The following is a 12509-nucleotide window of genomic DNA, read 5'->3' as shown; positions in this document are numbered from 1 at the left end:
GAAGGGGTCCTGCCTCCATACCAGGCAACATCCTAGTAAATCTCCTCTGACCCCTTTCCAAAGCTTCCACATCCTCCTTATAATGCGGTGACCAAAACTGTACACAATACTCCAAGTGCGGCTGCACCAGAGTTTTGTACAGCTGCACCATAACCTCATGGTACCGAAACTCGATCCCTCTATTAATAAAAGCTAAAACACTGTATGCCTTCTTAACAACCCTGTCAACCTGGGTGGCAACTTTCAGGGATCTGTGTATATGGACACTGAGATCTCTCTGCTCATCTACACTACCAAGAATCTTACCATTAGCCCAGTACTCTGTATTCCTGTTGCTCCTTTTCCACATTAAACTCCATTTGCCACCTCTCAGCCCAGCTCTGCAGCTTATCTATGTCTCTCTGTAATCTATAACATCCTTCAGTACGATCCACAATCTACTAACCATAGTATCATCCGCAAATTTACTAACCCATCCTTCTAAGCCTTCAGCCAGATCATTTATAAATATGACAAACAGCAGTGGACCAAAACAGATCCTTGCGGTACACCACTGAACTCCAGGATGAACATTTCCCATCGACCAACATCCCCTGTCTTCTTTCAGCTAGCTAATTTCTGATCCAAACAGCTAAATCACCCTCAGTCCTGTGCCTCCGTATTTTCAGCATACCACAGGGCACCTTATCAAATGCCTTACTGAAATCCATATACACTATATCGACCACTTTACCCTCATCCACCCCATGGTCACCTTCTCAGAGAACTCAATAAGGTTTCTGAGGTACGACCTACCCTTCACAAGGCCATGTTGACTATCCCCTAATCAACTTATTCCTTTACAGATGGTTATAAATCCTATCGCTTATAACCTTTTCCAACACTTTACCAACAACCGAAGTAAGGCTCACTGGTCTATAATTCCCAGGGTTGTCTGTACTCCCCTCCTTGAACAGGGGGACAATGTTTGCTACCCTCCAATCTTCTGGCACTACCCCTGTAGACATTGGTGCATTTACTGTGACATCAAGGGAGTCTCTGGCCATTTGTGCACGGACAGCGTTGGCATCTGGGAATCGATGAGTGGAAAAGCAGGAGTCGAGTGAGAGCAAAACAGTTCCATTCTAACCTTACATTTTTACACTCCTGTTTCACTGAGTGAGGACAGAGTAAGGACAATACCGTTGAGGTTTCAATTTACCGTCTGTCTGAACAAGAAAGCCACAAAATGCTGTCCCTATACATGAGTATTAGACTGTGACTGTCAGCTGTCACAGCTTCACTATGTAGCACAGCGAACATGCACAGGTACAGTTTGTGCACAGAAACACAACACACTTACACCAGAAACACAACATGCTTACAGCATCTGCTCAGGAACACAGAACGTACATATAGATTACACACAGTCGGTTACAAATATCATCAGTTCAAATAAAAACAAATAACAGTTATCAAATCTGGAAATGAAAATTAGCTAAAAATACCAAAGTGACTCATTAGTTATTGATAACTGTGTTTAAAAAGTGTTTGTTGGTGACACTGTCTAACTCACACATTTAAAACCGCGATTACCCAGCTAATTATATCTACAATCGAGAGAAATGAGAGCGACGTGGTTGAGCTCCACAGTGTCTCTGTGCTTTCCCTGTCCTTGTATCACTTACCTCACTCCACAATCAGTCCTTAACCTCATGCTCTTGCCCATGGATGGTGGTCAGTCCCCTAAAGAACATGTTTTAATCTGTAACGTGTGCAATTGCAGAAGGTAAGCTAGTTCGTGTTAAATGGAGGAGGGGCAGAGAGCTAACATTGCAAAGGCTTTCCAAAACCTGATGAGACGAGAGGTATTCTACATCCCTTTGACACGGATAGCCGAAACCGGCAAATGTTTGGTTATGAAGGTGAGCTTGGCAAGGGGGACTGCGTACCCCAGACCTGTTGCCAACCTCAGTGTAAATGAATGTTTGCTTTTAAAGCTTCTTAATTTTGTTGTCAGTGTTTCCAAGTTGTTGTTGTTGAAGGAGAAGAGTCATTAAAGACGAGGGCAGTATTCCCTCCAGACGCTTGGAGGGTCCGTGCACTCCAGTCAGTGTGCAGAACCACTGACCTCAGCTTCAGAAAGTCACTGCCACATGCAGACATTGGAGGCCAGTGCAGTGGTAGCAGGAAATGGAGGAGGGGGGAACTGTTACTAGCAAGAGAGGGAGCTGTTAGTGCAGAAATATCAGCCAATAGCCTTTGCTATCCAGTGCCTTCAGTTAATTCTTGATATCACAAATCCAATCAAATTGGCCAAAGACTGACACCTGGGTTTAGGAGACAAGGGGACTCCCACAGGGTCCCAGATTGGGTGGCACGGGAGCTCAGTGGTTAGCACTGCTGCCTCACAGCACCAGAGACCTGGGTTCAATTCCTGCCTCAGGTGACTATCTGTGTGACCCTTTGACAAAGGGTGAGTTAGACTCGAAACGTCAGCTCTTTTCTCTCGTTACAGATGCTGCCAGACCTGCTGAGATTTTCCAGCATTTTCTCTTTTGGTGTCTGTGCGGAGTTTTCACATTCTCCCCGTGTCGGTGTGGGTTTCCTCCCACAGTCCAAAGATGTGTGGGTTAGGTGAATTGACCCAGGCTAAATTGCCCGTAGTGTTAGGTGAAGGGGTAAATGTAGGGGAATGGGTCTGGGTGGGCTACTCTTCGGTGGGTCGTTGTGGACTGGTTGGGCCGAAGGGCCTGTTTCTACACTGTAGGGAATCTAATTGATCATCTGTTTGGCACTTCTGTGACAAATGCTTCAACCTTATCTTTTGCACAAATATTCTGGGCTTCCACACTCAGAGGCTCCTCCTCCAAGGAGTTATTTAATTATCCCTCACCATTCCTGACTGGATGTGGTAGGATTGCAGAGCTTAGATCTGATCCATCGCTTATGGACTTGCTTAGTCCTCTCTATATTTGTTTCTTCTGCTGTTTGGCAAGAAAGCAGTCCTGTTTTGTAGCTTTACCAGGTTGGCCTCACTTTTAGGGAGTGCCTGGTGCTGCTCTTGGCATGGTCTCCTGCACATCACGGTGGCACAATGGTTAGCACTGCTGCCTCACAGCATCAGGATCCCAGGTTCGATTCCAGCCTCGGGCGACTGTCTGTGTGGAGTTTGCACATTCTCCCCGTGTCTGTGTGGGTTTCCTCCGGGTGCTCCGGTTTCCTCCCACAGTCACAAAGATGTGCAGGTCAGATGGATTGGCCATGCTAAATTGCCCGTAGTGTTAGGTGCATAAGTCAGAGGGAAATGGGTCTGATGTGGATTACTCTTCAGAGGGTCAGTGTGGACTGGTTGGGCCGAAGGGCCTGTTTCCACACTGTAGGGAATCTAATCTAATCCTCTCACTGAACCAAGCTGCTCTCCGGCTTTGATGGTAATGGTAGAATGGTGACTGCAACATTGCAGGTTGTGTTTGAGTATAATTCTGCTGCTACTGATAGCTGCCTAGATCCCCCATCCTTACGTTTCCTTCATTTCTTGCTACCACTGCGCTGGCTTCCAAGGTCCACGTTATCTGAGTCTGTGATGTTTTCTCTGTCCCTTTGGAGATGAAAGCTTTAATTCCATTTCCCTTTTCATTACTCGTTGTTTATCTTTCTCTCACTTTACAATTTAAGCTTTCTTCTCAAATTCAAGCTTTTTATTCATTTCTAACTGAATTCTAGCTAATTCTCATGGCGATATTTCAATCTGAGGTCTCCGTGTTTATAAGTCTAAATGCTGCATAATTAAATATCTTATCCTTACAAGATCTTGTGTGCCTTAAATTTATCTGCTAACTCTGAGTAGCCTTAGTCAAAGATTTCAAATAATCTCCTGTGATAATTTCTACTCCCAGAAACGTCTTACCAATAGTCAAAGACATTTTGAAAATACACGCAGTCTAGAAGGAATGTTGGTGTTTGGGTAAGAGGGTGGTGACATCAGGAGAGGGGTGGCATATTGGGAGAAAGATGGGGAGACATAGATAGAGAAGGGAAGCAGTTGTTAGGGAGGGAGTGCTGTCAGAGAGAGGGAGTGGCTGGAAGAGGAGGGAGCTGTTGTTAGAATGAGAGAGAGAGCTGTCAGTGAGGATGCGGAGCCAGGACAGTGAGGGAGCAGCTGAGGGGAAGAGAGGGAAGGGGACCTGTCAGTTGAGAGAGGGATAGCTATTGGTAGACGGAGAGGGAGATATTGGAAAAGGAAGGAGCAATTGCGAGAGGGCAATCTTTCTGTAAAGAGAGGGAATAGATGAGCTGCTGCAGAGGGAAGGGAAAGCTGTTGGTAGAGAGAAAAAGAATTGTCAGTAGAGAGGGATAGTTGTTGGCCGAGAGAGGGAGTGCTGTCAGTGAAAAGGAAAGAGCGTTTGGTACAGCAGTGTTGAGGGAGTGCTGTCAGTAGAGAGCGGGACAACAGCCAGTAGAGAAGGGGACAGCTGTTGGTAGAGAGACAATGGTATAGAGGAGACGAGTTTTCATACAGTTGAGGAAGAGCTCTCATTAGGGAGAGTGTCCAGTAGAAAATGGCGCTGTCCAGAGAGAGAGAGAGGGACAGCTGTTTGGCCACAGAGAGAGAGAGAGGGACAGCTGTTTGGCCAGAGAGAGGGAGGGACAGCTGTTTGGCCACAGAGAGAGAGAGAGGGACAGCTGTTTGGCCACAGAGAGAGAGAGAGAGAGGGACAGCTGTTTGGCCACAGAGAGAGGGGGACAGCTGTTTGGCCACAGAGAGAGAGAGAGAGAGGGACAGCTGTTTGGCCACAGAGAGAGAGAGGGACAGCTGTTTGTCCACAGAGACAGAGAGGGAGAGAGAGGGACAGCTGTTTGTCCAGAGAGAGAGAGAGGGACAGCTGTTTGTGCACAGAGAGAGAGAGAGGGAGGGACAGCTGTTTGTCCACAGAGAGAGAGAGAGGGACAGCTGTTTTTCCACAGAGAGAGAGAGAGGGACAGCTGTTTGGCCGCAGAGAGAGAGAGAGGGAGAGCTGGCTCGAGGGACCAAGAGCAAGGAAGCTGTTGGTCGAGAGTGAGTGAGCTGTCAGTCGGCAGAGGTGGAGAATTGCTGATTACAGCTGTTTGTCCACAGAGAGAGAGGGACAGCTGTTTGGCCACAGAGAGAGAGAGAGGGACAGCTGGCTAGAGGGACCAAGAGCAAGGAAGCTGTTGGTAGAGAGTGAGTGAGCTGTCAGTCGGCAGAGGTGGAGAATTGCTGATTGACCGTGAGAGAGCTCTCCGTGGGGAATTGGCCAGGAGGAAAATGAGGAGAGCTGTTGGTAGAGAGGTGGGACTTGTCTGAAAGAGAGGGGGATGCAGAGCAGCAGAAAGAGAAGTGTAGAGCTAGAACATAGAACAGTACAGCACAGTACAGACCCTTCAGCCCTCGATGTTGTGCCAGCCTTCTATCCTACTCTAAGATCAGACTAACCTACATACCCATCATTGTACTATCTTCCAAGTGCCTATCCAAGAGTGGCTTAAATGTCCCTAACGTATCTGACTTTATTACCCTGCTGGCAGTGCATTCCACACACCCATCACTCTCTGAGTAAAGAACCCACCTCTGACATCTCCCCTAAACCTTCCTCAATTACCTTAAAATTATGCCCCTTTATGATAGACATTTCCGCCATGGGAAAAAAGTCTCTATCTCCTCTATCTTTGCCTCAACATCTTGTACATCTCTATCAAATCACCTCTTAATTATCCTCAGTCCAATGACAAAAGCCCTAGCTCTCTCAATCTTTCTTCATAAGACACACCCTCCAGCCCAGGCAGCATCTTGGTAAATCTTCTCTGTACCCTCTCTAAAGCTTCCACATCCTTCCTATAATGAGGTGACCAGAACTGAACACCGTATTCCGAGTGTGGTCTAACTGTATAGAGCTGCAGCGTTTCTGCCTTTAACCATCTATTCTGCATTCAAATTCGACCTTACAAAGTGAACAACTTCACACTTTTCCAGGTTAAACTCCATCTGCTACTTCTCAGCCCAGTTCTGCATCCTGTCAATGTCCCACTGCAACCTACAACAGCCCTCCACACTATCCACCACTCCACCAACCTTCATGTCATCGGCAAACTTACTAGACTACCCCTCCATTTTCTCATACAAGTCATTTACAAAAATCACAAAGTGCAGAGCTCCCGGAGCCGATCCCAATGCTGAACACCATTGGTCACCAAGCTCCAGATTGAATACTTTCCAACTACCACCACCCTCTGTCTTCTATGGGTCAGGCAATTATATATCCAGACAGAGAGATTTCCCTGTATCCCATGCCTCGTTACCTTCTGAATGAGACTACTGTGGGGAACCTTATCAAATGTCTTACTAAACTCCATGTACACCACATCCACTGCTCTACCTTCATCAACATCCTCAAAGAATCCAATAAGGTTTGTGAGGCATGGCCTGCTCCTCATGAAGCCATGCTGACCATCTTGAATAAAACTGTGGTTTTCCAAGTAATCATAAGTCCTGTCTCTCAGAGTCCTCTCCAATACTTTGCACACCACTGAGTGGTCTGTAACTCTCAGGATTATCCCTATTCCCATTCTTGAACAAGGGTATAACATTTGCCACTCTCCAATCATCTGGCACTACTCCATTGGACAATGAGGGCACAAAAATCACTGTTAAAGGTGCAGCAATCTCTTCCCTCACTTCCTGCAGAAACCGAGGGTATATCCTGTCTGGCCCAGGGGATTTATCCATCCTTATCTTTTTCAACATTTTTCAGCACCTTCCTAACATCAGCCTGTTTGAGCATATCAGCCTGTCTCATGCTGTCCTCACAAACACGGTCCCTCTCACCAGTGAGTACTGAAGCAAAGTATTCATTAAGGACCTCCCCTACTTCCTCTCACTCCGGGGCAAGTTCGATCGGCCCTACCCCCACGTGTTCCTCACCCAGGGTAAGGGTTTCCCTTGACCCTCCCATTAAAGCTTTCTCATGCCCCCTTCTGGCCCTCCTAAGTTGACGGGTGTGGGGGAGGGGTTCTCTTCACTCGGGCTCCAGTTCTAGCCTAATTAAACCCCTCATGCTCAGTGATTGACTGTGGAGAGTGACCAGGGACATGGACTCTGACATGGGCACTTCACTGTTCTCAGATGGTCAATGTTAATATTGTTTCAAGGTCATTGATGATGTTGCCTGGAGATTGGTTACTTGATTTCCCCGAATGCACTCTATTTCCGTGCCATGTAACATTTATTTAGAGTCACAGCTTGTTTGACCCAGGGGGCTGACAGATATAAGCACTTTGTTAATGAGCGGGACATGGGAATGTGGCAGTGACCAGCTGGCAGAATGCATCAACTTTTAAAAACATATTTCATTCCCTGTGTTTTTTTTTTACTTAATTCAAAATAAAGCTGGATTTCACTTTAACCAGGTAGAGAGTTGATTACTTGGAAAACCATAGTTTGATTCGAGGTAGTCAGCGTGGCTTTGTGAGGGATAGGCCATACCTCACAGACCGCACTGAATTCTTGGGGGAATGTGACAAAATACTTTGATGAAGGTAGAGCGGTGGATGTGGTGTACATGGATTTTAGCAAGGCATTTGATAAGGTTCCCCACAGTAGTCTCATTCAGAAGGTAAGGAGCCAAGGGATACAGGGTGTCTGGATACAGAATTGCCTGACCCATAGAAGACAGAGGGTGGTAGTAGATGAAAGGTACTCAATCCGGAGCTTGGTGACCAGTGGTGTTCAGCAGGGATCAGCTCTGGGAGCTCTGCTCTTTGTGATTTTTATGGATGAGGAAGTGGAAGGGTGGGATAGCAAGTTTGTCGATGGCACAAAGTTTGGTGGAGTTGTGGCTCGTGTGGAGGTTGTAATGGGACACTGACAGGATGCAGAGCTGGGCTGAGCAGTGGCAGATGGAGTTCAACCTGGAAAAGTGTGAAGTGATTCAGGTTGGAAGGTAAATTTGAATGCAGATTACAGGGTGAAAGGCTGTTTACATACAGACTAGTGGAATGCACTGCCAGCGGTGGCAGTAGAGTCAGACACTTTAGGAACAATTAAGTGACTCTTGGATAGACACATGGAAGATAGTAAAATGAAGGATATGTAGGTTAGTTTGATCTTAGAGAAGGATAAAAGGTGGGCACAACATTGAGGGCCGAAGGGCCTGTACTGTGCTGTACTGTTTTATGTTCTAGAATCCCAGAATGTCTCCTCATTTCCCTTCATTTTCCCAATTATTAACTTCCGGAACAGGCTTGAGTTTTCAAAGTGAGTAATTCCCCAAGATGTTGTGGTGTTCTGGAAAAAAGAACGGTTTTATCTCCTGAGGCAGACTCTGTGATAATGAGTGGATTGGGGGGTTCGAACTAATGTTCACAACTAGGCTGGCGGTGTGAGCCTTTGACCTTATTAATTCCGATAATTGAATTTTGGTGCGAGACAGAATTAATGAATGCTTGATTTATTTATTTATTTATTTATTTATTGTCTCTTGTATTTAACAGTGAATAATACGGTAAAACACAGTGACAAGCTCCAACAGTCACCACAATCTGGTGCCATTTCTGAGAGGTCGGGTGGCTGTCCACAGTGTGTCATAAACGTAGGTCTTCAGTCAGACCACGTGGCATTCTTAAGTTAGCTTAGTTCTGACTACAGGCTGGCAGCATTCAACCAGGACCAGTCATCAAGTTTCCATTCCTGATCACCATCCTGTAACGATTTTGGAGTGTGTGTGTGTGTGTGTGTGTCTGTCTGTGTGTGAATGTGTGTGTGTGTGGGGTGTGTGTGTCTGTCTGTTCTGTGTGTGTGTGTCTATGTGTCTGAGTCTGTGTGTCTGTGTGTGTGTGCTTGTCTGTGTGTGTGTGCGTATCTGTGTGTGTGTGTGTGTCTGTCTGTCTGTGTGTGTCTGTCTGCCTGTGTGTGTATGTCTATGTGTCTGAGTCTGTGTGTCTGTGTGTGTGTGCGTGTGTGTGTGTGTGGTTTTGCTTTGACTACCCTTTAAGTCAAATAGTCTGTCTTGAGGCCAGGGATGATCACTCGAGATACACAGATGGTCCCCAGTGAGGCAGGATAATGGAAGAGAATGCCTGAGAGTGAATGTTTGATGTTATAGTGTGAGCAGCATGAAGGATCTGACCCTTTTTGTGGGTCTAATTTTCAGAATACGTTCCAGTGCTGTGCGGTTGTTCAGCCTTTGCAGGTTTTGAGGGTCAGAACCAGGTGACAATGGCCTATGGTTGTTGTACTGCTTTCGGTCTTTACACCCTTGTCTTCTTATGCTGTCTCCAAATATTAACCTCGCACCGTTTGGGAAGCCTTACAGTCAGTGTCCGGGACCAAGGCTGAGGAGAGACAGCAACTTCTGAGCACCTTTGTATCTTTGGTTTCAGGCTGATGGTGAGAAAGTGCTGAGGGATGGGTGAAACAGGGTATATCCCTGGTTTAGTTCTCAGCGGGCCCTTCAATACATCCTGGCTGTTACACTTCACAGGTTAAAGATGAGAAGGTGGTGCTAGACAAGTTTGACTTGACGGACTACGAGAAATGTGAAGAATTGCGCAAACCTAAAAGCCGAAGCAAGAAGAATCACAGCAAATTCATGTTGCTGCGGAGTGAACAGCCTGGTAACACGGTGAGCCTCTCTTTGTCTACACACTGCTGTCTGATGTTTGCGATCTGCTCCCCTCGAAACCACTCAGCATACTGCTTTCCCGGCAGCCCCTGCACTGAGGCTATGGAGAGCGAGATGTTCTTTCTGTCTGTAAAGAGCCCTGTCCTGTTAATTAATCCGCAGAGCTCCCCATACATGCCACTGCACCGCACTGTTAGCCCGACTGGCATTCTGAAGCTGGTTGTCTGTGTAATTCTTTGCACACCCAGGATTATTTCAACTCAACAAGATAGGTGGCAGTTATTTATGGCTCATTAATACTCTTACCTGCCTGGTTTAAGATTTAAATAAAGCCTGGATTTAACTGTCACTCATCATTAAATGGTGCATTCCTCATGGCAACATCTCTGCTGCCCGATCCAGTTTCTAACCAACCTGTACTCTCATGCAGAATAAATGTTGTTGAGCCCCTGAATTGGTAAACTTGCAAATTATCCTGCGAGAGAACTGTCTTTAAAATGTGTCTTTTTTTCAGCAACACGCAATGTATTGTTCGGTGGCTGTATTTCAGATCTTGTTGTGCACAAATTACAAAATATTACAGCAGTGACTGCATTTTAAATTTACTTCACATTGGCTGTATATTTTGTTGGAATATCTTGAAATTATGGAAGATTCTATATAAATTCTTCTTGTCCCAAAGTACTGCATTTACATTTCAGTTTACATGTATCATGAATAAATAACTATGGAATATTATGGAGTTATATTTGGTATCAATTTCATATCCCTCCAAACCTTTCCCAAACATGTATCTATCCAAGTGTCTTTTAAACATTGTTATTGTACCCGCACCCACCACTTCCTCAGGAAGTTCTTCCACACACGAACCACCCTCTGTGTAAAACGTTTGCCCCTCATGGCTTTTTTAAAACCTCCCTCCTCTTACCTTAAAATGTGCCCCCCAGCCTTGAAATCCCCCATCCGAGGGAAACGACAACTACCATTAACATTATCTATACCTTTCATTATTTTATAAACTTCTATCAGGGTCGCCCCTCAATCTCCTTCGCTCCAATGGAAAACGGTCCCAGCCTATCCAGCCTTCCATGCCCGGCAACATCCTGGTAAATCTCCTCTGAGCCCTCTCCAGCTTAGTAACATCCTTCCTGTAACAGGGTGACCAGAACTGGACACAGTATTCCAGAAGAGGCCTCACCAATGACCTGTACAACCACAACATGACCTCCCAACTCAAAGGACTGAACAATTAAGGCAAGCGTGCCCAATGCCTTTTTAACCACCCTCTCTATATGTGACGTAAACCTCAAAGAATGATGTACTGCACCCCAGGTCCCTCTGTTCGACAACACTACCCATTAGTTTTACAAGCCTGACCTTGTTTGTTTAACCAAAATTCAATACCTCACAATAATCCAGATTGAACTCCATTTGCCATTTTCCAGCCCATTGACCCACTTGATCAAGATTCCTTTGTAATCTTAGAAAAGTCTTCACTGTATACCAAACCATCAATTTTGGTGTCATACTAACCATGCCTCTAAAGTCTCATCCAAATCATTTATATAAATGACAAACAGAGGACCCAGAACCGATCCCTGTGGACCACCAGTGGTCATCGGCCTCCAGGCCGAAAAGCAACCCTCCACTATTAGTCGATGTCTCTGGCCATTAAGCCAATGGTGTGTCCAATTGCCAAGCTCTCCCTGAATCCCATGTGACCTAACGTCACTAATTAGTCAACCGTGCAGAGGCTTGTTAAAGGCGTTACTAAAACCCAAATGAGCAACATCTACTGCAGTGCCATCATCAATACCTTGGGTTCCTTCCACAAAAGAAAACTCAATCAAGTTTGTGCGACACGATTTTCCTACCTTACTGACTATCCCTAACCAATTTTTGCCTCTCTAAATTTCCATAAATCCTTTCTTTTAATAATTACCTCCAATAATGTACCCACAACCAGAGCCCAGGCTTACCCGTCTATAGATCCCTGGTTTCTCCTTACAGCCTCTCTTAAAACAAAGGTACAATACTCGCCACCCTCCCATCATCAGGCACCTCACCCATTCTTATAGATGATGCAAATATTTCTGCTTGCAAGGGGTTTCAAAATGTCCGGCCTTATTTCCCACAATGTTCTGGGATACATTAGAACAGATGCCAGAGATTTGTCCACCTTTATATTCTTTACCAGTCAACCATGTCCATATGTATCTGCTTCAGGTCCCAAACCTGGTCTTCCTAGCTGTGAGCCCTGAGGAGAAAGAATCCTGGATTAATGTTCTGAGCAGTGCGCTCAGTCAAGCAAAGAATCATGTCCTTGATGAGGTAATGACACACATCATTGCTTTAGGAACAAGATACAGCAGACAATGAATTCAAGTGTCAGAGCACAGATGTTGTAGAGAGAGCTTGATTCTATATCCCTGTGCTGTCCCTGTCCTGGGAGGGTTTAATGGGGAGACAGTGTAGAGGGAGCTTTACTCTGTATCTAACCCCGGGCTGTCCCTGTCCTGGGAGTGTGTGATGGGGGACAGTGTAGAGGGAGCTTTACTCTGTATCTAACCCCGTGCTGTCCCCGTCCTGGGAGTGTTTGATGAGGGGGACAGAGTAGAGGGAGCTTTACTCTGTATCTAACCCCGTGCTGTCCCTGGTCTGGGAGTGTTTGATGGGGACAGTGTAGAGGGAGCTTTACTCTGTATCTAACCACGTGCTGTCCCTAGTCTGGGAATGTTTGATGGGGACAGTGTAGAGGGAGCTTTACTCTGTATCTAACCCCGTGCTGTCTATGTCCTGGGAGTGTTTGATGGGGGACAGTGTAGAGGGAGCTTTACTCTGTATCTAACCCTGTGCTGTCCCTGTCCCTGGGAGTGTTTGATGGGGGGG

At 46.0% G+C, this 12509-nt stretch overlaps 1 protein-coding gene across 2 annotated transcripts in view; it reads left to right on the top strand.

Moving 5' to 3' along the window:
* Positions 1-8423: 8423 nt before the first annotated feature.
* The window catches only part of LOC122544730 (pleckstrin homology domain-containing family O member 1-like), a 13571-nt gene continuing 9485 nt past the window's right edge, over positions 8424-12509 (top strand). Inside the window, exons 1-3 of one of the 2 annotated variants that reach the window (XM_043684031.1) lie at positions 8424-8588; positions 9480-9620; positions 11847-11951. In XM_043684031.1, the coding sequence (XP_043539966.1) occupies positions 8439-8588; positions 9480-9620; positions 11847-11951 (396 nt within the window). In that variant the 5' untranslated portion in view covers positions 8424-8438. Of the gene's footprint in view, positions 8589-8925; positions 9386-9479; positions 9621-11846; positions 11952-12509 lie in introns of those variants that run through there. The other variant, XM_043684032.1, reaches the window with a different exon arrangement.

Source organism: Chiloscyllium plagiosum, chromosome 51 (genome assembly GCF_004010195.1).
Source record: "Chiloscyllium plagiosum isolate BGI_BamShark_2017 chromosome 51, ASM401019v2, whole genome shotgun sequence".
Lineage (NCBI taxonomy): Eukaryota > Metazoa > Chordata > Chondrichthyes > Orectolobiformes > Hemiscylliidae > Chiloscyllium > Chiloscyllium plagiosum.
The sequence above is the reverse complement of the archived record's forward strand: the minus strand, read 5'-3'. Positions and strand labels throughout refer to the sequence as shown.